Here is a 26052-nt window from a genome sequence, read left to right on the forward strand (position 1 = left end):
AGAATCCTGAAAAAATTTCAAAGTTTCCAAAACAAATTTAAGCAGCACAACCGTTTTCAACATGAATAATAAGAAGAAACAACTGTTTCTTGACTAGCAAATGATTTCTGAAGGATCATGACATGTGACACTGAAGACTGGAGTAATGATGCTGAAAATTCAGCTATAGCAGAAGGAAGAAATTCATATAGGTTTGGAACAACTTGAGGGAGAGTAAATTATGACAGAATTTTCATTTTTGGGTAAACTGTCCCTTTTAACAGCCGTTAATACCTGTAAATTGCTGATTCACTGAACATGCAATGGTTTTAATAGTTTGATTGAATAAAACATATTTTTGACAAGAACATTGTTTGGATTGTCTTTTGATTTGCAGGTATTCTGTCATCATTAATATTACTTCCTATAAGTTTATATACCGTAATAACTACATATTATATAATTATAGTATTAATATTATTAGTTATTTTGAAAATTGCAGTAATATTTAGCAGTGATATATCAATATTGATATTACTTTACAATACTGTATTATTAATTACAGCAGAAGCAAACTAAAAGTAGAAAATGCAGTAAAAATACAGTACAGTACTGTTTTGTAGAATTACAGTACTGTTCTTTTGTACTGTAAATTGAATTACAGTACAATTACTGTAAATCAAAATACAGTAACTTGCTGGCAACCCTGCTGCCAGTACTGTACTGTAAAAATACAAGAAAATCGTTAACAGTGTATGCATCACAGGAATAAATTACATTTTAAAATATATTCAAATATATATATATTCAGACATTTTTTAATATTATTTATATATTTTTACTAGTGGGTGCAGGACACTAGTTCATTTATGTAAGTGAGGATAGCAAAATAAAGTAAACTGTGACATATTATACCCAAAAATTCTTCATACAGTGGACTACCAGTAAAATTGATAAACTAACTAGTAACTAAACTAATGGGACCTTATTGCAATGGGTTACACTTTATTTTAAGGTGACCACTGTAAAATAAAGTGTTACCATGAACCTATATGATACATTACACATATTATACATCATTTTATGTGTTGGCTTCATCAGAAAGAGATGACCAGTAAAAGCAGCATCATTGAGCTGATGGATCTGGACAAAGGAGAGAGTTACTGTTTTAACATTCAGGCGTACCTACCCTTCCGCGCTCCGCAAGACAAACAACTCGGGGAGCTCAGCAACATCCAGTGCTCTCCAGAAGAAGAAACATCTTTCTTTAAAGGTAATGCTTTCACTCTTTAAATAACAAGACTTAAACTTGATCTGTCAGGGATTTTCAGCACAACAGTCCCAGGAAAAGCAAATATTGTGAATTTGGTCTTGATAGGAAGTGAATCATTTTCCCAAAATAGACTCACTCCCCTGATCTGGATTCTAGCTGTAACGCATCCATTTATGAAGTGTCGGATAGCTGATATAGTATCATATCAGAGGATAATATGGACTCTATGAATGTGTGATTCACAGCACTGACTGAGACATTTAATGCAACTCATAATTGATAAGAAATGTGTCTGTTGGGCGGATTGCGATTGTGATTGAATCATATCAGCGTCTAGGGACCAATAGAACTGCAAAATTCCTGTGGCGTCCATCAAACTCATCGCTAAATCGAGTGTTTGTGTGACCATAACGATGATGATGTAATGTTTTTGCAGAGTACGGCATGGGTGTCATCGTTGGAGCCATTCTTACCATCATTTTTGTAATAATAGCAATCATTATTGTCATCGCGATACGCTGCAAGTGAAGAAAGCAAGCGAAAAACACAGGAAAAGAGGGATTACCATTGAACGGTTCCTGTGAAACCTCAAAATGTAGATATGTTAGACATATTTTAGCAAGACAAGACCTTTGTACTGTCAGGTGGTGGGTTCTTTAGTCGGACACTGAATTGTACTGTATAGACGTTTTTATAAGCACTACCTAATTTTATCTACTTGCTAACAAATGGAAATACTGTATGATTTAAGATAGGGTTTGTTGTGCACACTTGGGAGGATCAAACTTAACAATTAGTTCTACTGAAATTTCATTTTTGGGTGAACTAACCCTTTAAAAGGTTACTATTAAAAGGATATACTTAGTCCTTTTGAATCATACTACACTGGACGTATGTTTTTGATTTACTAAAGGTGCGGTCACACTGCACTTTTCGTTCCATTGACTTCCATTCAAACGCATGCGAATGCGTCAGACCGGAAACGCAAGCTCGTGCGAAAAATTTCGCATTTCGCTGCGTTCCAAAGTTCAAGTTTGGTGAACTCTGACCTGCGAATTCGCATCACGTGAAGACGTGCGACCAGTAGAAGATCGATTCTCACGGCATGACCTCTTGGCTGAATTAAAAGAATTATATATTTGCAGTAAAGTCAAGTAGGTTCTATATTTTTACATATTAAATGTATTACTTTAAGTTATGTGTTGAATTCATGTTTATAAAAAAGACGCCGTAAACCGTGACGTCATATCACGACCGTTACAGCATCCGAAAAAATTTCGCACGTTCAAAGACTAGTGTGGTGTGACCGCGGCTTAAGGAACCAGTTCATAAGAGTCATTAATCAGACTACACTGGTTGTGCTGCATGCTTTTGATTCACCAAACCAAATTGGCGTATGAGAGTTATTTGCTAGTGAATCAAATAACATTGGTTGCATTGTATGTACAACCTGATAGGACAACTCATTAAAAAGTTTTTAACCAAGACCTGGTAATTGGTCTTTTGCATAACATCCAATACACTGCAAACTCGCATTCACAGCTCAGATAAAATATGATTTTGCATATATAAGTAAGACTGTATTTTTGCAGTAATCAAATCACTACTTTTTATGAAATATAAATGTTTTATTTTGTTCATCACAAACTAAACATGAATTTAACTTAAAAAAAAAACTAAATTAAAATAAAATATAGAACAGAATTATTAGTGCAAATAGAACTTTCGCCAAAGTGACTGTTGTGTTTATTAAAAGCAGACTAGGAGAAACGTCAAAGTTAGACTTTGCGTTTAGAGACGGATGTCTGGTACACACACTTCCCGTCTGGCTGCATGTAATTTATCAACATCTCATTTGTATTGACCTCAAAGTACACAAATGCTCCTGTCGTCTTATTGACCATGTTGGAGAACAGCTGCCAAGATGACGGGAAGCTGTTCTTGTGGTCAGTGTGAATATCCTCTGCAATTCCTGTTCCGCTGACAACGTATGAACTTCCATCGTCTTCTCTGATAAACTGATGAAACAGAAAACATTTTTACATCATATTAAGTCATATTTATAGTTCCACTGCTTAAAGGGATAGTTCACCCAAAAATGAAAATTCTGTCATCATTTACAAACCCTCATGTTGTTCCAAACCCGTATGAATTTCTTTGTTCTGCAGAACACAAAAGGAGATATTTTGAAGAATTGGGTAACCAAAGAGTTGATGGACCCCACTGACTTTCATAGTGTGGAAAAAAAAATACAGAGCAACTTGAGGGTGAGTAAATGTTGACAGAAGTTTCACTTTTGGGTGAACTATCCCTTTAATGCTGTTTGGTCACTTTAACACCCATAGAAGTCACTTTAAAACATTTGCTCAAAACAATGTTATATTAAGAAGTTGCTTGATTTTCTGTTACACAATAATGTGATGTTCAAGATACTGACCTGTAGACTGTGGTCATGACCACACAGATATAAGGAGACATTGTACTTCTTCAGGAGGGGTCTGAGTTTTGATACCAGGCACTTGGTCGGACCATGATGGCCAATGGACCAGACTGGATAATGACCGGCCACAATGACAAAATCTGACCTGAGGATAAGTAACCACAAGATGCATTTATTATAAAAGCATTTGATGAATTTCAACTTTGTTTCACTTCTGATGTGGAAAACAGATGTCAGTGTTTTACTCTCAGTGGGATATTTACTGTACTTTCCCCTGCACATGTGAGGGCATGTGCTGTTTGAGTTTAGTTTTATCTGTCTGCCAACAGTTTGTACATTAAACACAATCCTCTCAGGCGCTTAACCTTTCGTCCCTTTTTAAGATTAGTTAACAAATATTCACTCGCAAGAATTGACTGATTAAAAAACAACAACAACAAAAAAAACCTTGGCATTTAAAAAAAAAGAAAAAATCACCCAAAAATGCAAATTTATAACTTAAATTGAGGTCTGTTTCTCATACAAAGTTATTGCATGGTTTCAGAAGACTTGAAGTGTAGCAGTAGAAATCAGTGTTGCCATGTCTATGGTTTTCCTGTGGAACTGGGCTACTTTAAAGGTGCCCTAGAACTTTTTTTAAAAAGATGTAATATAAGTCTAAGGTGTCCCCTGAATGTGTCTGTTAAGTTTCAGCTCAAAATACCCCATAGATTTTTTTTAATTCATTTTTTTAACTGCCTATTTTGGGGCATAATTAGAAATGAGCCAATTCAGGGTGTGTGGCCCTTTAAATACCGTGCTCCACGCCCCAAGAGCTCGCGCTTGCCCTAAACAACATTAAAAAAAGTTCAAACAGCTAATATAACCCTCAAAATGGATCTTTACAAAGTGTTCGTCATGCAGCATGTCTAATCGCGTAAGTATAGTATTTATTTGGATGTTTACATTTGATTCTGAATGAGTTTGAGGCTATGCTCCGTGGCTAACGGCTAATGCTACACTGTTGGAGAGATTTATAAAGAATGAAGTTGTGTTTATGAATTATACAGACTGCAAGTGTTTAAAAATGAAAATAGCGACGGCTCTTGTCTCCGTGAATACAGTAAGAAACGATGGTAACTTTAACCACATTTAACAGTACATTAGCAAAATGCTAACGAAACATTTAGAAAGACAATTTACAAATATCACTAAAAATATCATGTTATCATGAATCATGTCAGTTATTATTGCTCCATCTGCCATTTTTCGCTATTGTCCTTGCTTGCTTACCTAGTCTGATGATTCAGCTGTGCACAAATCTAGACGTTAATACTGGCTGCCCTTGTGTAATGCCTCGATCATGGGCTGGCATATGCAAATATTGGGGGCGTACATATTAATGATCCTGACTGTTACGTAACAGTCTGTGTTATGTTGAGATTCGCCTGTTCTTCGGAGGTCTTTTAAACAAATGAGATTTATATAAGAAGGAGGAAACAATGGAGTTTGAGACTCACTGTATGTCTTTTCCATGTACTGAACTCTTGTTATTTAACTATGCCGTGGTAAATTCAATTTTTTAATCTAGGGCACCTTTAACCCACCTTTGCCGTGGGTTGTTTTCATATCCATGGGTTGAAGTGACCCCAAATACCATGATATTTAGCCCCTGGAATACGAATTTTACCCCTGAACAAGACTGGGCTAGTTTTGGGCTAGTTTTGAGTAGCAATTGGATGGGTTTTGTTGTGAAAACCTGGCAGCCCTGAAAGGAATTGATCCTTCGCAGGGAGTTTGATTGACATGTTATCTAACCAATCATAACGCCGAATCCACCGTTTTGTCCGACAAAGCAGTCAGGGGAGTTAGTAGATTAACGTCGGTGGATTTTGAACTTGAAAAATTGTGTGTACTGACGACTTTCAGAGGTTGAAACAATATTCCTTCTGATGTTCATTCATGTTTATTTGATGCTATAAATGAACTAGTAAGAAGAGATGATCGGTTCACGAGCCGCTTGAACTGAGGCACTACAGCGATCTGTCACGACACATTAAAGAGCCACAAAACGGTTTTTATTGTTTAAATTTCTTTAAAGCGTAACAAATTTGACTTTTGAGACATTGTTTCATATTAAAGGTAACCTGCTCTGTCTTGTCTTTGCGAATAGTCTGTCATTTAATGGAAAAGAACTGCATGAATTAGAAAAATCTTTAAAGAAAAAGAAAAAGTTTGCTTGTGTTTTATATTTTGTATCATATTAGATATTTTAGGCTTTTATGGCTTATACATATGATATAGGACAATATAGAGAAAAACTTTTATTTAGAGGCCCAAACTGAGCAAAAATATGTAGTATAGATTATAGAAGTTGTTATTCATATGGCCAAAGCATAAGATAAGATTCTGATAGCTTGTAATGTTGTCATGATCACGAATTGGAGTGCCCTAGCTAAACCACTAGAGGGCACTTCAACACAGACTTTTGTCACTGTTTAGAACTTCATTTCCCATAACCCACTTCCCGGACTTATTATCCTTCATTGCATTCAGCTGTTTTGTGTTTGTTAATTAGTGTCTGTCTATTTATACTCAGTTGGTTCTACCTTTGTTTGTGGTTCGTTGTTTTGTTACATGCACGTTGTATTCCTGGCTTTTTGTTTGTTGACTGACTACGTGGAGTTTGACCCTTGCCTGTCTTGGGATTTACGTTTTGGATTTACCAATAAATGCTGCAACTGGATCCTAACATCTTGTCTGTGTGCATCCGTGACAAATGTATATCAATACCATTTTTTATAACAGTATAAAAGACTACTTGCATACTGTAAACATCAGCTGTCAAACTGTATTTTCCAATAATATGTCTTAGTGAGATGATATTTAAATGTATCATTTAAAATATTGTATATTGAAAATATTGTAATATTTAAAAAAAAAAAAAAGTATCAATTTTGTATCGAAATCTAGTAAACCTACTGCAAGTTGCTTCAGTCCAGTAAATGTTTGTCTTGAAATATTAATAACAATATAAAAGCTATTCTCACGTTTATTTTTGATATTAATATTACTTTAAATATGAAATATTTTACAGCAAAAACACATGTAGCAAGGCATTTTTAGAAATTTAAAAAGGTCTTTTACTTGCAAAAAATGTAGATTGTGTACAAGAGGTTTTTCTGTAAAGAAAATTATGATCATGTTGTTAATTTTGAGGCCTTAGAAATGAATGTATTAAATATGACACAGTAGGCTTTATAGGGTTAAACATTTCTTCTTTGGGTTCCACACAAAACATAACAGCATTTATGTTTGCAATAATGATAAAATTAATTGTTGGTCATATTTTTAGTAAGGAATGCCAGGGGTGTATTCCAGGTCCTATCTGAGATTTAAGAGAATGTGAGGGTGGATCTGAGGCGGTGAAGGAGTGAGAGACAATAAGCGAAGGAGGAGACAATGGAGGAGTGGAAGGAGTGTGGCAGGTCAAGGCCTTTAAAACATGCCCTAAAATTCCCATTACAGGACTAATGTTTGCTCAGTAAAAAGCAAAACATTGGACGTTGGATTTCATTGTTGTTTGTTCATCTTTTATATACTGTGACTCAATTCCAATTTTTTCCTCCCATGTGGCACAGATTGGATATGACCCATGAACATGTAAGCAGGAAAAAGATGCACGGATTCTGATATTCTCAGAACAGTTTCAGGCCTCATTTATATGTGGTAATAAATCTGATATGAATCAGATACATGCATTTGCGCCTGCCGTGTAAGCAGACAGATCGGATATTCCACTGAGTCGTACGTCATTGAAAAAAATATTGGGCAGTATTTATGTGTTAACTAACTACTGTTGTACTAATATCTCACCTGGTATTTTGAAGTTTCTGCTCGATCCACTTCAGCTGTTTGTTGGCAGCAACGTAGTCCTCCGGACCAGCAGGGTGAAGCCCGTCATAGGTGTTGCCACACAGAACCACAGTGTCGATCATCAGAACCGTGATGGACGTGTTGCTGCGAGGAACCTTGAAGTTCAGCTCATAGTAGAGGTCGGGGTAGATCCTGCCAAACATTAACAGCAGCCCGCTGTGGTCATGAATGCTCATGTTTACATTCTTTAACGCACAGATGTTGACCTTTGACCTCCGACTCACCATCTTTCAGATCTGTTTGAGTAGGCGATCTGGGCTGATATGTTTCCTCGGTGATCGTGATTTCCTGCTACCAGGTACCACGGCACAGGCATCAGCGCGGGATGAGAGAACACACTCTCATAGGTAGACTGAAGAATTTATTAGAGCTTCATTAGGTTCATAATTTAAAAAAAATAATTAAATATTATACATTATATGCTGTATATATAATATATTATGTATATAATTGTATATATAAATATAAAGTATTATATATTATATTTTATTATACATACATTTATATATAATGTATTAGTAAAATAATAATGCATAATAATTAATAAAATTGCATTATGTAATTGAAAAAAATGAAATAACTTTTATTATTAATTATTATTAATAGAAGATAATTTTATTTATAAAAGTAGATTATGCTATTTAAGTAAATTTAAGTATTTTTTAATTTTTGTAAGAGATGTAAATGGTTTGTGCATATGGTATCATTCAGTACCATAATAGACAATATATCAAAGCACCTCACTGTACCATGATCTTATTTTATTTTATTTTATTATGTGCTGTCGAAACAATTAATCAAGATTAATCGCATCTAGCATAAAAAAAATATATATATATATATACATATATACATTTATATATACTATATACACTGCATACACGCATTATGTTAAATGCTTTTAATCGCAATTTATTTTATTTAGTGCTGTCGAAACGATTAATCACGATTAATCACATCTACCATATATATATATATATATATATATATATATCTAAACACACAAACACAATATACATTTATATATACACTATACACACACGTTATGTTATGTTATGTTAGTTGCGATTAATAGCGATTAATTGATTTGACAGCACAAATTTTATTGTATAGTTTCTAAATTTGTTTAGGCTTCTAATAACAATTACTGTATTTACACTGATGTAAATATGGTGATGAGGAACCATCAAGTTTTACTTGTGCTTACTGTGGTCTTACTACAAATACACGTAAACCATATAAAATACCATAAAACAAAACACCATAATTCAGTATTATAGTACATATCAAAGCACTATGGCCATCTGAAATTTCTTACCATCCGAAACCTCACTGTACCATGGTACTTTTTTGCAATATTTTTATTTAATTTTATAGTTTCTAAATGTGTTTAGGCAACTAATAACAATTTACCATAGTTACATCTATCTAAATATGGTGATGAGGCGCTAACCAGTTTTACTTGTGGTAAAATTATTATGACCATGCACAAACTATGGTAATTAAGGGAAAAGCTTGACTGCGTTCGGTTCCTCTACCACTAGAGGGACCTAATTGTCTTTCACACTAACTCTATCACATGTCCTGATGGTGTAAAGACAGTTCACTGCGCTAAAGTACCCTGGACACAGTCCCACCGTCTGCTCTTCAACCTGTCTGATGCAAGTTACATCCACACCAGAAATCAAACCTTGAAACTAGACTGCCTGTTGAACATGATAACCTGAGAAAACCTTATATTTTACATGGTGGATATCTCAAAAGGTTTGAGGTCATTTCACAAGCACTTAAAGTCACCATGAAATCAAAATTGAAAATTTGTAATCTGTCTGTGCACATAATTTTTTAATTCATGTGCCCTCATAATCTTTAATCAAAATAACTTCCCCTCCCTCTTGCAGTGACATCTCTTCTCTTATCTCTGATGATGTTTACTGGCGCAAGGGCACGACAACCTGTCACTCACAAGAGATCGACCAATAGCAAACCATATCCATCCAATCAGTTCCCAGTCAGTTTACCAACCTTAAAGCGGGTGTCATCTACGTCCCTGACCCCACTGTAGTAGAAATGATCTCCAAGACTGAGGACGAAATCCAGACCTGAGCTCATAGCAATTCTGCCCAGTTCATTTGCTGTATCATACTCATGTGGCGTGTAGTAGGGGTATAAAGGAAGTCCACCCCAATCTCCAATCCCAACAAACCTTAGAAAAGCTGGAGAGAAATAAGACTTTATATCAATGCACATTCAACAGACCCACTTCATGTTCAATCACATGGAAAATTCTTACTGAACCGGTTTGTCTGCACTAGTAATCATGTGGCCAGATATGATTACACTTCCTGACATTTTAAAGTTTGTAATCATACAGAAGAAAATACATCAGAAATACTCTACCTTGTTCATTTGCCTGACATGGTGGGCTGATTGTCTGAAGGCAGAAGATAAGAAGGAAGGCCAACCACGCCATATAATGCCTTCAGATGGCTGATCTAATCCTGGAAACGGTCACAGTGTAAGTAAAGTTACGTGTTTGAGAGTCACACAGACACTGACAAGCCACAAACAGCTTAACATTCTATTCTCTGCACCTAAAGCGAAACAAGATGTGGTTTATGACAAGCTTCCTGTATTGAGCTGAGAATGAGTGAAGCACATGATGCAGTGGCCAATGTTCACCAGTTTACACTGTAAACAAATGCATGCTATTATCAGCTATCAGAAAAAAAAATGCTTAGAAATACACTAACAAAACTAGGACAACTATTAATAATATATTAACTGTTGCTGGTAATAAAAGTAATTTTATAAGAATTGTTGGTAACACGTTAGTATAGGGAACACATATAAACTACGACTTTTCCCTCAATAAACTCCTAATTTACTGCATATTAATAGTAAGTAAGGTAGTTTAGGTATTGGGTAGGATTAAGAATGTAGAATTAGGTCATGCAGAATAAGGCATTAATATGTGCTTAATAAGTACTAATATATAGCTAATATTCTACAACCCAAATTCCGGAAATGTTGGGACGTTTTTTTTTTATTTGAATAAAATGAAAACTAAAAGACTTTCAAATCACATGAGCCAATATTTCATTCACAATAGGACATAGATAACATAACAAATGTTTAAATGGAGAAATTTGACACTTTTATCCACTAAATGAGCTCATTTCATATTTGATGCCTGCTACAGGTCTCAAAAAAGTTGGCACGGGGGCAACAAATGGCTGAAAAAGCAAAAATATTTGAAAAGATTTAGCTGGGAGAACATCTAGCAACTAATAAGTTAGTATCAGGTCTGTAACATGATTAGCTATAAAAGGGATGTCTTAGAGAGGCAGAGTCTCTCAGAAGTAAAGATGTGCAGAGCTGTGAAAGAGTGCGAAAAAGATTGTGGAGTACTTTAAAAACAATGTTCCTCAACATCAAATTGCAAAGGCTTTGCTAATCTCATCATCTACAGTGCATAACATCATTAAAAGATTCAGAGAAACTGGAGAAATCTCTGTGCATAAGGGACAAGGCCGAAGACTTTTATTGGATGCCCGTGTTCTTCAGGCCCTCAGACGACACTGCATCACTCATCGGCATGATTGTGTCAATGACATTACTAAATGGGCCCAGGAATACTTCCAGAAACCACTGTTTGGTAAACACAATCCGCTGTGCCATCTGCAGATGCCAACTAAAGCTCTATCATGCAAAAAGGAAGCCATGTGTGAACATGGTTTAGAGGCGCCGTTGTGTCCTGTGGGCCAAGGCTCATTTAAAATGGACTGTAATATATTCATATAATATATATTATAATATTTAAAAATAATTTAAAATATAAAAATTATTAAAAAATAATTATTTATAACTGTAAAAATAATAACTACTGTATTTTTATATTTAATTATATTATAATTTATAATTATTTTAATATTTTAATGAACTTTTTCTTTCTTTTCTTAACGCCATGCCAGCTTCTATGGCTATATTCATTGCGAGAGAGGTTTAGTTAAAAAAAAAAAAAAAACTAAATAAGATGTTTAAGATTCATTTTTTCTAAAAACCTTAAAATGAACTTTTTCAGTTACAACTGAAGTGCTTAATAATAATAATTACTACTATTGGTATTATTATATATTAAATCATATCAAAATGTATTTGTCTATTGTTAATTATTATTATTGTTAATTATTAAATAAGAAATAATAATATTAAACATTTTTGGTGCACTTACACACATATCCATAAAGTGTGTGTTTCTGTATTTAGAAACACACACACTTTATGTGTATGTGTGTAAGTGCACCAAAAATATTTTATATATATATATATATATATATATATATATATATATATATATTCTTAAAATAAAATGTCAACAGCATAAGTGTGCGTATAAAATAATAGTAATGTAAAATAATATATTTTGCCTGTTAATAATTGTATATTTTGAACAGTTTAATTATATTTATAAAAATATTCTTAAGTTACAAACAAGAGTGGTTAATAAAAATATATAAAAAATACTGTTTTTATTTTCTATATTAAATTAATTATAATTTTAAATAAATAATAAATAATAATAATAAACAATATTTCACACATACACATTTTACTTTTTTTCCCCCAAATATAATTCTCTATGAAATAAAATGTTTTTCAGTGTGTTACTATGACAACCACAGTTGATCTTTAGAGTAACAGAATTTGAAATTCTGTATAGTAATCCATTGGTAATATACCAAACATTTATATCATATCAAGCAGATATGCGTTTTGTGAGGCTCTGGTTAGAGTTTACTGTGGAAGCTATCCAGTAGATCTCATCAATCATTAACACACCCTGAATAGCAAGTCATGCACAGCCTACACTACAGAAACAATGCAGTCTTCCATGCAGTAACATGGTAAAGTGATGGTACCAGTTGGTAATACCATGGTACTAAAAACATTATAATGCCATAGTACTTATTTGTTAAAAACAATAAAATTAGATGGGTTTTAGTTTAAAACATCAAACAGCACCATTTCTTAATATTACTTTTGGCCAACAGGATGTTTGAGTTTGTGTTTTACCACCTTTGGCCAAGAACAGGTGACTATATGTAAAGACACATGTGGAGGGTGAAAGGTCAAAGGAGTGTCTAATCTAAATGACCTTTCACTTACATTTGATGTGTGTCAACATTCATCTTTTCAAAGATTTCCTAAAGTAACTAGCTTTGTAATGTGCAATAAACCAGTCCAACTGAATTGACACTCACTCTCCAAATCATCAACCCAATCTACAACAGTTTCTTCAAGACAAAAAAGTAGCAGACTTCGTAGTATCAATCTCTTTTTTTAATGAAAACATACAGCAAAGGGGTTCATTGTGTGAAGTGCTACGACAATGACGTTTCTTACAGTTCTTACGTACAACAACCGTTCTGCAGAGAAAGATTCCTTCCACATCAAGAAGACATGCCAAAATACCTGGAGTAAACAAGTGCATAGGCAACCTTTCATCGAACAGTTGTACTTTACAAGGATCCCTGGTTTTTCAAATCACCATACCAGGTAAAGTGCAACAAAAAGCAACTCTCACACATCCAAACCACCCAACCATGCTGCAGTGAGCACTAAGGCCACTTAGTAGCTTAAAAGGATTCATAATGAAAGTTTAGCTGATGAGAAAAAGGCAACAATAGTTCATTATCGTATGTCTGTCTAACATATTAAACGTTCAGTTCAGTCCAGTGGCATTGATTTGTGTGAACCTATACAGACAATTTCATTTATTAAACAATTTAGTGCACAGACACAAGATGTATTTCTTTGCTGTACGCTCCCACGCGTACTTAACGGATGTCCTATAAATTGGACTGCTTAAATTACAAAATTATATACAATCATTGAGGACAAAAGTAGTGTTAATACATTTCTAAACACATTTTTATCCCTAAAGGTTATTGATGATTAAAAACAAACTCCTAGATTAGTTTGGCAGGCGACTCCTTAAGAAGTGACTAGTTAGGGCCCCTAACTAGGGCCGCTGATAGTATAGTGCTGTCGTTCCTCTTTAAGAGCCGAACTCCACAGTATCAGGGGTGATGAGTTTGAATTCATAGTTTCCTCTGCCGTCCATATGGAGGTAGTACTGTAAAGAAAAAAGAACAATTTGTACTTAAAGTGTATGTTTGGTGATTTTCAGCTCACTTTGTATTGTTACAATGTCTGTATTATATGAAAATGAACAATGTTTACAAGAAATTCATGTTTATTTGTCAGCAAAAGTCCGCTGGATGACGTAAAACGTGCTCCAGGGCTTTCCTGAAAACTACAGATTATACTTCCGCATTTTTGTATCCCCGCCCACAGTGGGTTTATCAATGAAAATTGTTTCATACTTTGTCTACTATTTAACAACACAACAGCTTTCATGTACGCAACAGTGTTTTGATTTAGGGGGTTGGGATGAAGGTGTTCCCCTTTCATCTTATTCCATCTTTGTCCCCCTTTGTTGGCCTAAAACACTGTGTCATCCAATTTGAAATGAGACAACTACAACACCAGATAAAAATTTACTTTGAATTATTGCACCCATAACAATATAAGTCGACACCATTGTGACTAAAAGTTTGCTAAGAAGTATTTCCTACTCAAACAAGGTGCTATCTGACTGGCAACATGCCCAGTGCATTATGGGTGTTGAAGTTTTCCTTACTATTTTGGTGAAAGGGAAAACAACAGCCCTTTTTATCTGTTTTCCCTAGTCAGGTAGCACCAACTTAAAGGGGTCATGAATTGAGAAATCAACTTTTCCTTGAGCTTTTGATATATAAGAGGTCAATATCCTATAAGTTTTAGAACTGAAAACTTCCTTGTTAGTCCAATAAAAGCTTTTATTGACACCAGGCCCAGGGACTCGTCCCGAAATGTGCCTATATAGGTGAAACCCTGCCTCTGCAGAAGAAATCACGCCTACTTCATAATTGCAACGTTAGCCCTGCCCACTGGCGTGTTAGTGAGATGACGAGGAGAGAAGAGCGATACAAGACAAAAATAACATTACATTTCAAAGGATCCTAATTCGAGGAATATATTTATTTATTTTCAACAATGTGAATGTCTCAGTTGAGCTTTAATTATTTGTATTTGGTACATTTCACTGTGGATTCTTTGGTAAATCAATCGCATTTCGGCGCAGGCTTTGCAAACAGACTTTTATGATATGAACTTGACAGTAATGCAACAACATGTAAGTAACTGTGTTAATTCTAATGCCTGATCTGTAAAGATTCATGTACAGTCAGACGTTCTTCACCTATGTGTCAGTAAATTAAACCAGTGACTAAATAGTCAACTTCATGTTGCTTCTCTTAGTAGGATGAAAATAATTTAAATATATTTAAACTGTGATTAAATTACATATAGAAAGCAATCAAAGAACGCTCCCTTTACAATCACTAGAGCTGTCAATCAATCATGCGTCAAGTTTATCAGTGACTGAGTTCTGGACTCGCGCCAAAACTTGTTGCAATGACGAGATCATTGCTGTCATGTGCTCAACAACATGTCTGTGAACGGCTACAATGTTCATCGCTGCAACCTTTCATGCCACAATCTAAATATAATGCCATAGATCTAAATGTAATGCTATAATCAACACTTTTCACAATTGGTTAACCTTGAGAGCTGTAATAGTAAAAACATGCTAAAAGTTTTCGAGAGACTAATATTTAGCTATTTCATACGCAAAAATGTTAGCCAATCACAGCAGTGGGCGTTTACACTGAAGTCTCACAGCAGACATGCCCTTAAAATCAGGGTAGGAAAAATGTCTTTTATTTCTAAATTATGAAAATTTTTGATGTAAAACGCATACTAACATTATAAGTGCACCGCAGGAAACATTATAAAATAATAAAACAATGCAGTTCATGACCCCTTTAAAATATTTTTTCACCCATCTACTGCACAGACAGCCAAGTTGAATTGAAAGCCCATTTTGCCAGCGGTGAAGTACCCTTTTAAGCATACAGTGAACGTCAATAAATATTGATCATGGGGCAGCACCACTGATCTTACCTCATGATGCTTCCACAGGGACTTTCTGTGCGAGACTGTGAACAGGGTGATGCCAACCTGCCAAACAAAAAATAAATAAACCACACATGCAGGGAAATTTCAGCAAAATGTACTGAGATATGATGGGAAAATTTCTTTAGGATAGAGAAATTTCTTCAGGGTACACGTGATCTTAGGTACCTTTCTGCAGTGACTGTAGATGTAATCCTCCACGTCTACGCTCACGGCACTGGTGCACTCATCCAGAATGGCAAACTGGGGTTTATGGTAGAAGAGCCTGGCCATCTACGGAAAAACCATCATTTTATAAACCTTAAAAACATCTCTAAATTCTCATTTATAAACACACAAATACTTTGGACCAACTAGATTTCAGGCAACGCAATGGAAAATTACAAGTTGATAAGTCTATACATGTTATAAAAACTGCCTTAAACTCATTTAAACATACTCATGTGAAATTAATTAAACAGAAATTCCATGGATGAGTACAGCTTAGTGTATAATCTCTAATTCATTACCTCATATCTACAGTAATTCTGACATGATGTGCTGAGTCTAAGGGCGGTAGAGTAATAGTAATGTAAAAGATCTGGGCTTTAATGCAAATTCTTGTCAAGTGGTTCAAAAACAGGATGTTAATGAGGAGACAAAGTCAGGACACAATATTAGTATTGTTCCTTGCAGTTGCTATAAGTCACTTTGCCTTACTGTATGTCAGACTTTGTCGAAAATTTCTTTGTTTACCGCCATTCTCTGCTTCTCTCCTCCACTGAGCACATCCATCCAGTCCTGAACCATGTCCCACGATCCCTCTCTCTCCAAAATGTGTCCTAACTGGACATTATCCAGGTACTCCTTCAGCACCTGCCACAAAAAAAACACAGGATGATGGAATGAAAATGTTAAAAACTAGACATGGATCATTATAAACTGACCTGCATGTTAGAGTTTTTAGAGCATTTTGCATTGTAAAATCTAGTTTAGAGTACCAGGTCAGAGATGCCTTTCTTCTTTTGGTCCTCATGGGTGTCTGGGTAGATCACCTGATCCCTAAGAGAGCCGAGGGTCATGTAAGGCCTCTGAAAGCAGACAAAAAAGGGAAGTTATTCAGCTGTTGTGGGCCATTCAGATGTTCTACTATGGTAAAAAAAAAAGTGGGTTTTGTTCTGCAGAAATCTGTTTTAAGTTTCACCTGAGGGACATAGAAGAGCTTCCCCCTCTCTGGTTTCGTCAAACTCCCACCAAACAGTGGCCACAACTAGAGACAGACAACCCAACATTTAGCAAACAAAATGGAAGAGTTTCCACAGAGAGCCAAGAACAAGAGCAGAATTCCAGTCTGAGTATCACAGAAGTGCTCACCTCTCCAAGAACCCGGAAAAGTGAACTCTTTCCACAGCCATTGGGACCACACACCAAAACATTGGCTCCGGATTTCACCTTTGAAGAGCAATATGCAATAAGATTGACATTAACTCTACAAGCATCACTCTGACAGGGATGGAAGCCTGTTTCCACCCAGACTAAAAAGTAAACAAGGTAATTGTTAAACAAAGTTGACAAAAATGTTGCAACAAAGTCGCAATTGCAAGATATACAGTCACAATTAGACGAAAAAAAACGTCGCAATTATGAAAAAAAAGTTGCAAATGAGAGAAACAATCACAATTGCGAGACAGTAATAATTAAAGTTGGAATTAAGAAAAAAGTTGCAAATGCGAGATATGAAATCGCACTGCGAGAAACAAAGTTGCAATAATGAAAATGTCACAATTACAAGGAAAAGTTGCAATAAGAAGAAAAAAAAGAAAAAAGAAAATCGCAAATGTAAGTTGCAATAATGAAAAAAAAACAGGTTGCAATTACAAGAAATAATTGCAAGTGTAAGATATGAAATCACACTGCAAGAAACAAAGTCGAAATAATGAAAAAGTCACAATTACAAGAAAAAAATGCAAATGTGAGATGAAGTCATACTGCAAAAAACAAACTTGCAATAGGGAAAACTGTCACAATGGCAAGAATCCAAGTAGCAATTACAAGAAACAGTCGCAATTGTGAGATGAAAAGAGATGTAAAATAAGACCAAGTTGCAACAGAAAGAAATACAGTTTCTATTCAGAAAAACTTTAAAATATAAAGATATCAAAGGTGAACTGATATAAGGGTCAAAATTGAGAGAGAGAAAAGTCAGGAGCTGACAAAAATCAACTAAACTATAAAATCAAGCCATGTAATCAGTAAAGTAGAACTTTAGATACAAATACAATTTATGATGTTTTTTATTTGAATATATATAATTTTTTTATATGAATATATATAAGTTTATTACATTGATTGTCTCTGTACTGACAAACGATTTGTAGAAATCATGTGGAACGCACCTCAAAAGTTAGATCTCTGATCAGAATGTCTCCATTAGGAGTAGCCAGGGGCGTGTGATCGAACCTGATGAGAAATCATATATATATCACATAACTGGTTCTCCGGACAGTGAAGCACCGAAATTGAGAGGACTGAGGAAGGCTGCTCTTACTTGATGATATGGTCTACGTTGATGATTCTTCCACTTCCAGGGATCAAGGTGAGCTTTTCAGAAGTGTCTGTTTATGAAAATCATGAACAAATAGTTAAAAATCAACTACGTATCTTTTTTAAAGTTTGTTTTGGAGCTTGAGAGTCTCAGAAGCTCACCTTTCTCTGACTGAGACACCATGGTGCGTTCGTATTTCCCAGAATTCAGCTCTTTCAGGACCCTCATGAGCTCAGTGATGCGAGCTGTGAAGCTGAAGGGAAAGACAAACTCATTTTATTGCATCAAATGTGCTATACTTGTACCACACAATGTCAAGTTTTTAATTAAATGGCAAGCAATCAAATAACTTGATTAAAGGTGCTCTAAGCGATGTCACGCGTTTTTAGGCCAAAACATTTTTTTGTCACATACAGCAAACATCTCCTCACTATCCGCTAACTGCCTGTCCCCTGAACACACTGTAAAAAAACGCGGCAATAAACGAAAACGGCAATAAAAACAAACTGGTGCAGCCTGGACCATGAATCATAATAAACATGCTCCAGCCAATAACCAACAAGAATGATTTTAAATGCGCGTTCATGACTGTTTCAGGAAGCACGGATGGGAGGGGAGGAGGAGGAGGAGGGAGGGTCTAGCTAGCCTCTGTTTTGTTTGACAACACTTCAAACGTGAACAGGAAGTTACGCCGCTCAGGATCGCTTAGAGAACCTTTAAATATGCTGATGGGGATGTGTGAACTTTTACCCTGACAGACGTGTCATTTCTCTGCCTGCAAGCACGATTCTGCCCAACGCTTGTGACATACGGAGCAGCATACGGCCGCTCTGGTAGTAGTCCTGCAAGAGAACACATCAAGATGGATAATAATCAAGCCCCACCCCTCATTATTCCAAATAGTTCCAAATATTCCAAAAGTTTTGCTCGGAAATAAAACATTGTCAGGAGTGAAGTTTTACCTCCAGCAGTTCAGCATGGGAGCTGTTCAGGTGTCGAGGGTGAGACAAATCAAGGAATGGACGACTCACCACTAAATACCCAACAACGGTAGCAAAATCTGGAACAAGAGAGAACAATTTATTCATCTTTTACTGTCATTGTTCATGTATATTTTATCTTGGCAAGATAATAAAACTTCCTCTTACACTTGGCGATAATGCTATCCACCATACCCATGGAGAAACGGAAGAAGATGAAATTGTGCAGATGATCGACCTGCAAACAAACTCAGTTCAGCTAACAAATTCAAATATCAAGATTAACCATGCCATGCAAACCTTAATTATAGGCTTTTATATCAGTACCATACAGGTTATCAGTCGATATTAGAGTATTATATTTTAATTATGGATGCTCATTCTATTCTATTTTTACATTCAGATTACCTTTGCATGGTCACAAAGTGAATCTTTAAAAAAAACGCCAATAATTTAATGTAAAAGGGACCTATTATGCCCCTTTTCACAAGATGTAATATAAGTCTCTGGTGTCCCCAGAATGTGTCTGTGAAGTTTCAGCTCAAAATACGTCACAGATCATTTATTATAGCTTGTCAAATTTGCCCCTATTTGGGTGTGAGCAAAAACACACCGTTTTTATGTGTGTCCCTTAAATGCAAATGAGCCACTGCTCCCTGCCTGCTTTCCAGAAGAGGGTGCTTTAGTTGCTCAACAACAACAAAGCTGGAGAATCTCACGCAGCCTGTGCATCTGGACCTTTCTGAATGATTAGTGGAAAAATGTATGTAGTTGCTGTGGAGTTGATTCAACTCATCGACTAGCATGTGCCGTCATGTTAATCTTTTGTGCAAAACCCGTATAGACGTCCACTATACATAGCATACCTGTTTGCCAAACAAACCCATACGCACCAGGCTAACGTTTATGATTGCAATAAAATGCTGTGAATAGTCTAATGTTTTTTTCCAAAATATCACTCGGACAGAAATGCTCCTTTTTAGCAATTGAGCTTGCCAGGGTCAACTTGCAGGCTATCCAAACTAACGAGACAGAACAGTTAGCATGCTTTGCTCAAACTTTTGCCATGGTGTTAATACTGGTACAACGTTTTCATTGCGAAAACAAAATGACGGCGCCGTGGGTGGAAACGTGCAGATTAAGTTACTTAATACTCACCAGTTTCTTGAAGGTTGAATAAATTGTCTGTTTCTCCCTTAAGTTTCCATTGTAGAAGGCAATCTCCTCACTGAGAGGGAAATAAAAGCATTTAATTATACATCAAAATTTGAGAAAAGCATTTATAGTAGATAAAACTATACTGTTAGGTACAAGAAGGAAAGATCACCTGTTTGTGATGAGACGAGAGTTGACGTATCGGTATTCTCCTTCGTACTTCTGTTCGGTCACTGTCATCTTACCGATCGGCCGGCGCAAACGGGTCAGGAAGAGGCCGGAGATAAGCAGGTAAGTCATCATAGTCGCGGGACCCTGTGCAAAGAGACCAACAGATCATTAAAAATGTCCAGCGTCATTTACCCACAGAAGAATTTCACGTCTTTCCTAAACTCACCTGAGCTCCGATCGCTGTTGTCAATTTGAATATGTACAAGCCGATATCCAGCAGTGGCTAATAAAAAAAAAATCATTGCAAATACAGTTCATCCAATGAAAAGAAATATCTGCTCTTATTGGGAAAGTAAAACTGGTATTTCAGACAAATGTGTGTTGTACCTTGCTGAGGTTGGAGTAAAGATCCACAACACTGTTACAGAACTTTTCCACATCCTGCGTCAGCAGCTGATCAGCATTAGCAATGCGATTATCCAGGTTTCCCATTTTGTAGTACGTATATCCCCTATGAACCCAAAGATAGTGACATTAGTAATTCGATTTTTACTTTTCTTCAGAGAATCATCAGTATTGGCAACATATCGGTTTTTGGCAGATATTAGATTTGTTACTTATAATATTTTTTGTTTAAAAAAAATAAAAACAAATTAATTTTCATATATATTTACATTTAAATTACCTTTTTACATAGATCTCAGTTAATATTTTTAAGACTAATTTAAAATTAATCTTCAGCAGATCTCAAAATGAAAGTTTTATAGACTAGCATTTAGAAATGATGCACAAATTAAAAAAAATAAATAAATAAATAAAAAATAATTATATATATATATATATATATATATATATAAAAAAAAAAAATTTCCCAAAAAAGAAATTTCACACAAAATACTTTAGAATTTTAGGTAACACTTTAGTTTAGGGTCCAGTTCTCACTATCAACTAGTTGCATATTAACTTGCTTATTACTAGGATATTAGCTGTTTATTAGTTCTTATAAAGCATTAATTAAAGCCTTATTCTGCATGACCATATTCTACATCCCATAATCCTACCTAAACATAACAACTACCTTACTAACTATTAATAAGCAGTAATTAGGAGTTTATTGAGGCAAAAAGTTGTAGTAGTTAGTAAATAGTGAGAATTGGACCCTAAACTAAAGTGTGACCGAATTTTAATATCAGTCATTTATCGGTTACTGGTCAGAATTTTAATGTCAAGCATCCCGTTTAATAAATCATAATTAATTATAACAAATGCCTAATCCAGTATGAGCAAATACAATAGTAATGCATGCCTTGCGAAAATAGCATTATACATTTTTGCATTTTTGTAAAAAATATTTAAGTTGGAACGTTAGCCCCGTTCACACATACAGTCTTTACTGGTAAATTACTGCTAAGAGATCATGTGTGAACAACAGGACCTTTGCAAAAATACCGGTAAATCAGTTCTGGCAACTTCCCGGTATGAGAAGTTGTAACAATACCAGTATGAGGTCTGAACATGCTTCTGTCTGAGCTGTTTACAGTAAGTTCCACTGCTTTTAATTGTTTTTCTATGTAGACATGCACTAGACAAACATCTGACCATTGTACCGTGTCTCACGTTTGAGACCCTGCCTCCTTTTCCATTCATCAGTGCTACCAGTAATTTATTTAATTATTTTATCATCATTTACAAGTAAATATGTCACAATTACAGCCTTACTGAGCAATGTTACAAACCATCCCTTTGCACCACCTGGTGGTGATTTCGCAATCGAGCTTCACATGTGACTGGGTTGCATTTAATGCCACGGTCTTGCGGCGCGGTACACATGGCGGTAATAGGCATTTTGGTTGAGTACCTACTGTAACTGCATTACTATAGTAGCTATTATGTATTTCATCTTTTTAAGAGCAAAACCACATTCTGTGTGATCATCCCCTTACGCCTTAACAAAAAACTAAAATAATACTAAAGGGCTTCTCCTCATCCATGTGAATGAAGAAAACAGCTCAGAGTTTACTGGTATTTTTGGTACTGATGTGTGAATAATATCTTACTGGTAAAAACACAAAATGCTGTCGCATGTGTGAACAGAACATTTGTGTATTTACCGAAAAAGTTGTTCTGGTAATCTTATGGTAATTTACCAGGATTACTGTGTGAAAGGGGCTAATGTCACAGCAGTGATGGCAGCCTTACTTCAGGTACTCATCGTAGAGATGCTTGGTAAGTCTCACACGAAAGCAGAGCTTCAGTTCATTCAAGCCCAACTTCAGGAAGTTGTTCACCAAGGCAATCTGAATGATTGAGATGCAACAATTTACAAGATGCAACCATTTACACCATGTCTCCATACCAACAAATTCTTGCATGCAGCTCTCTTATTGATATTAAATGCATTCTAGCCTCAAAGATGTCATAAAAATGCTAATGTCAGCAGGAAGTACATATTAAGGCTATTATGGGGAAGCAGTTTTAGGGTTAATTTCATAGATTAGACTGTTAAAATTCTCAGAACTCCTCTGACTATTAACAATTACTACCGATTTTGATAAAAAGCAGAAACTTACAATTGGCATGGCCGTGATAAAGTTGAATAAGTACTTCTTGAAACCTTTAGTGGATCGACCAATGATCGCACTGCAAACCACAACATGCACACAAACGCAAACATGGTTAGAGTTAATACAGAAGGGAATAAACACACATCCTGCAATTCTGTCCTTCAGGTGCATGAAAAAAAACAAGGATGCAAATTATCTTTGAGGAAGCAAACATTCATCATGACTACATTTAAACTGCAGACCAGAGGAGATCTGAGAGGTGAGCATGTGAGGAAACACAATGGACAGGTTCAGTGATGTAAATTACACGACTCCACCACATCTGTAACAGTATATTAGATTTCACAGCACATGAAGATTCTGTAAATTACCCCAGGAATGACAGTCAGGTAGGAATAAAAGTGCCTCTTGAATAATTTGATATCTCTGCTAATGATTCCACTGTCAAAGATTTAAAAAAATACAATCAAATCACATTTAACTGGGTGCCTGGCATCTTTACAAAGTGTAATAGTGTTATATTTCACAGCACTAACAAATTTGAAGTCTAGATCAACCCAGTACCTTTCAATCATAGTGCCGTTCTGAATCATCCAGACATCACAATAGGTCCGAGTCACAAGCATCACTGCGATCAGGAACAGGTACCATGTCTGTGACACACAAAAAAATAAATAAATACATAGAGTGAAAACCAATAATGAGCTGAACTTCTATTTAGCAGATATACACACAATATTGTTCAAAAGTTTGGAGTTGGTAATTTATTTTAATTTTATTTGGGAAATAAGTCTCTTATGCTCACCAATTCTACATTTATTTGATAAAAAAAAATACAATAAGAACAGTAATATTATGAAATATTATTAATATTTAAAAAACTTGAATATTTCTGAATTTTCAGCATCATTACTTCAGTCTTCAGTGTCACATGATTCTTCAGAAATCATTCTGATATGCTGATTTGATGCTCAAAAAACATTTCTTATTATTATTTTCGATGATGTAAATAGTTGTGCTGTTTAATATTTTGTGAAAACGCATTCTTTGATCAATATAAAGTCATAAAGAACAGCATTTATTTGAAATACATTTTTTGTAACAATATAAAAATTATTTACTGTCACTTTTGATTAATTTAATGCATGCTTGCTAAATAAAAAATATTAATTGATTTTTAAAAATGATTTCCCCTTAAATCACTTACCTCTGACTAGCAAAAAAAAGAGAAAACTTCAATATTTGCCTCAACCCAACTTTCAGTTTTAGTAACAACTCTCATCAAGCCATTGCATGGGGACATTAAAAAGTTACAGCTCTCACCTCTTTACACAAGAATCTCGGCACCATAATCCTGATGATCCGTGAGATCCGGATGAAAAAGAGCTTGTCCACTGCGGCTCTCTCTTTCTTGCCATCTTTCAGCTGGTTTTAAAACACAACAAGTGTTGAAAATCAAAGGAAACTCATGGAATATAGTCTCACACAGTCAGACCTTGAACTAAAGATAATGATTGCCACTTTTTAAGTAATAATAGATATTAATAGCAAAAATGTGTAGAGACTGCAGAAAAAAAGTACAGAATATTTCAGAGACAGTTCTGTTCAAGGACATTCAGTACCTCAATCAGAACTCTCAATAACAGATTTAATGTCATTATCCTCAAACACGATCATATTTCTCTTACCTCGCTGTTCAGTTCATGTGAAGAACCCTTCTTCCTGTTGAGAATGATGAAATAGATTAAAAAGTAATAATATCAGCAGTAAACAATCATGTTTAATCACATATAATGCATTTATTTTTTTCGGCCAAAAGTATGCTTAATGCTCAAAAAACAAGAAAGTTCAAGATGCAATTGACTATTTCAACCACTAAAAACTACTGCAGATTTTTTATTGTTCAAACTGTGGCAACATTTGTCCAACCAACACTGTCCTTTATGAAAGAGTCTTTTGTTGGACAGTGAGACTGCAACAAGCCTTTACATCTATATTCTAAATGATTGTATTTCATGATATAGGATCCGTCTCAAATCCCAGTGAGGTGCCTACCTAGACAGCACATTTGGAGCATCGCAGCTCTTTAGATTTTGACACATGGCCATAAAACTGGTCTCAATTTGCTGTAGTTGAACTGGGGTCACTCTGACACTAACCTCCAGTCCTTATCTGAATTCATGCATTAGACACTTTATGAGTGTTTTTACATACCTGTTCAGTCCCGCGGATCTTCGTCTCTGCTTTAGGAGGTATAAAACGAGTAGGACACCACCAGCTACAGCGGAGTTCTTCGCTGTCAAGTACTTACTGACGGCCGCCATGTTTCCTACTGAGACGGTGCGGAGAACAGCGGCGCGCACAAGCCCGGAAGAGAGAGAAGATTCCGGCCCTCCACCGGCTGCCGTACTCATGATGACCTCATCATCACACCATCATCGTGAACCTGCTCTGTGTTTGTTAACCCTTTAGAAACAGAACATACAGTTACATACAGGGGAGATAAAGCCCAGTGAAGTAACACAGGTGGTCTTATTCAGAAATGACAGATTCTCATTCACTTAGATTCCCTTTTTTTTTTTTTTTTTTTTTTTTACAGCATTTTTTTCCCTTTTACAGCATTTTTTCCCTTTTACAACTTTACCCATTTTTTTCACCAGTTTTAAATAGTAACCACGTATGATGGAGATATTTTTAATGCTAACACAACACTAAAGCCAGGTGTTAAAAAAAATATATATATATTTATATACATATATAAATAAATAAAAAGTAAATAAATAAAATATTTAAATTAGGCAATCCACAAATAAACATGACATTAAACAAAACACCTTAAAGGGTTAGTACACGCAAAAATGAAAATTCTGTCATTAATTACTCACCCTAATGCCGTTCCACACCCGTAAGACCTTCGTTAATCTTCGGAACACAAATTAAGATATTTTTGTTGAAATCCGATGGTTCAG

General features: G+C 35.4%; 3 protein-coding genes across 4 annotated transcripts; 1 reads left to right on the forward strand and 2 right to left on the reverse strand.

The window, feature by feature from the left end:
* Positions 1–1037: 1037 nt before the first annotated feature.
* Positions 1038–2125, forward strand: LOC125258277 (tissue factor-like). Its single transcript, XM_048175172.1, has 2 exons — positions 1038–1252; positions 1689–2125. Exons 1-2 carry the CDS (start codon positions 1063–1065, stop codon positions 1778–1780), a joined length of 282 nt encoding a protein of 93 aa, XP_048031129.1. The 5' UTR covers positions 1038–1062; the 3' UTR covers positions 1781–2125.
* Positions 2126–2859: 734 nt separating this feature from the next.
* acp5b (acid phosphatase 5b, tartrate resistant) lies at positions 2860–10227 on the reverse strand. The gene is made up of 6 exons (XM_048175171.1): positions 10008–10227; positions 9633–9823; positions 7832–7959; positions 7548–7739; positions 3690–3837; positions 2860–3270 (listed from the first exon to the last, which is right to left on the reverse strand). Exons 1-6 carry the CDS (start codon positions 10078–10080, stop codon positions 3031–3033), a joined length of 972 nt encoding a protein of 323 aa, XP_048031128.1. The 5' UTR covers positions 10081–10227; the 3' UTR covers positions 2860–3030.
* A 2705-nt stretch (positions 10228–12932) lies between these two features.
* Positions 12933–25521, reverse strand: abcd3a (ATP-binding cassette, sub-family D (ALD), member 3a). 2 transcript variants are annotated; one of them, XM_048174084.1, is made up of 23 exons: positions 25298–25521; positions 24772–24805; positions 24407–24508; positions 23648–23736; positions 23455–23524; positions 22719–22816; positions 20907–21030; positions 20746–20802; positions 20521–20663; positions 20352–20421; positions 19362–19431; positions 19176–19273; positions 18964–19055; positions 18375–18466; positions 18217–18283; positions 18065–18128; positions 17043–17120; positions 16873–16938; positions 16670–16759; positions 16425–16544; positions 15858–15962; positions 15678–15734; positions 12933–13746 (listed from the first exon to the last, which is right to left on the reverse strand). In XM_048174084.1, exons 1-23 carry the CDS (start codon positions 25495–25497, stop codon positions 13669–13671), a joined length of 2064 nt encoding a protein of 687 aa, XP_048030041.1. In that variant the 5' UTR covers positions 25498–25521; the 3' UTR covers positions 12933–13668. The 2 variants fall into 2 exon arrangements, with proteins under 2 accessions (XP_048030041.1, XP_048030040.1); XM_048174083.1 differs by lacking the exon at positions 23455–23524 and adding an exon at positions 23090–23159 and having other exon boundaries at positions 25298–25518.
* Between the last annotated feature and the right edge of the window lie 531 nt (positions 25522–26052).

Source organism: Megalobrama amblycephala, linkage group LG22, assembly GCF_018812025.1.
Source record: "Megalobrama amblycephala isolate DHTTF-2021 linkage group LG22, ASM1881202v1, whole genome shotgun sequence".
Lineage (NCBI taxonomy): Eukaryota > Metazoa > Chordata > Actinopteri > Cypriniformes > Xenocyprididae > Megalobrama > Megalobrama amblycephala.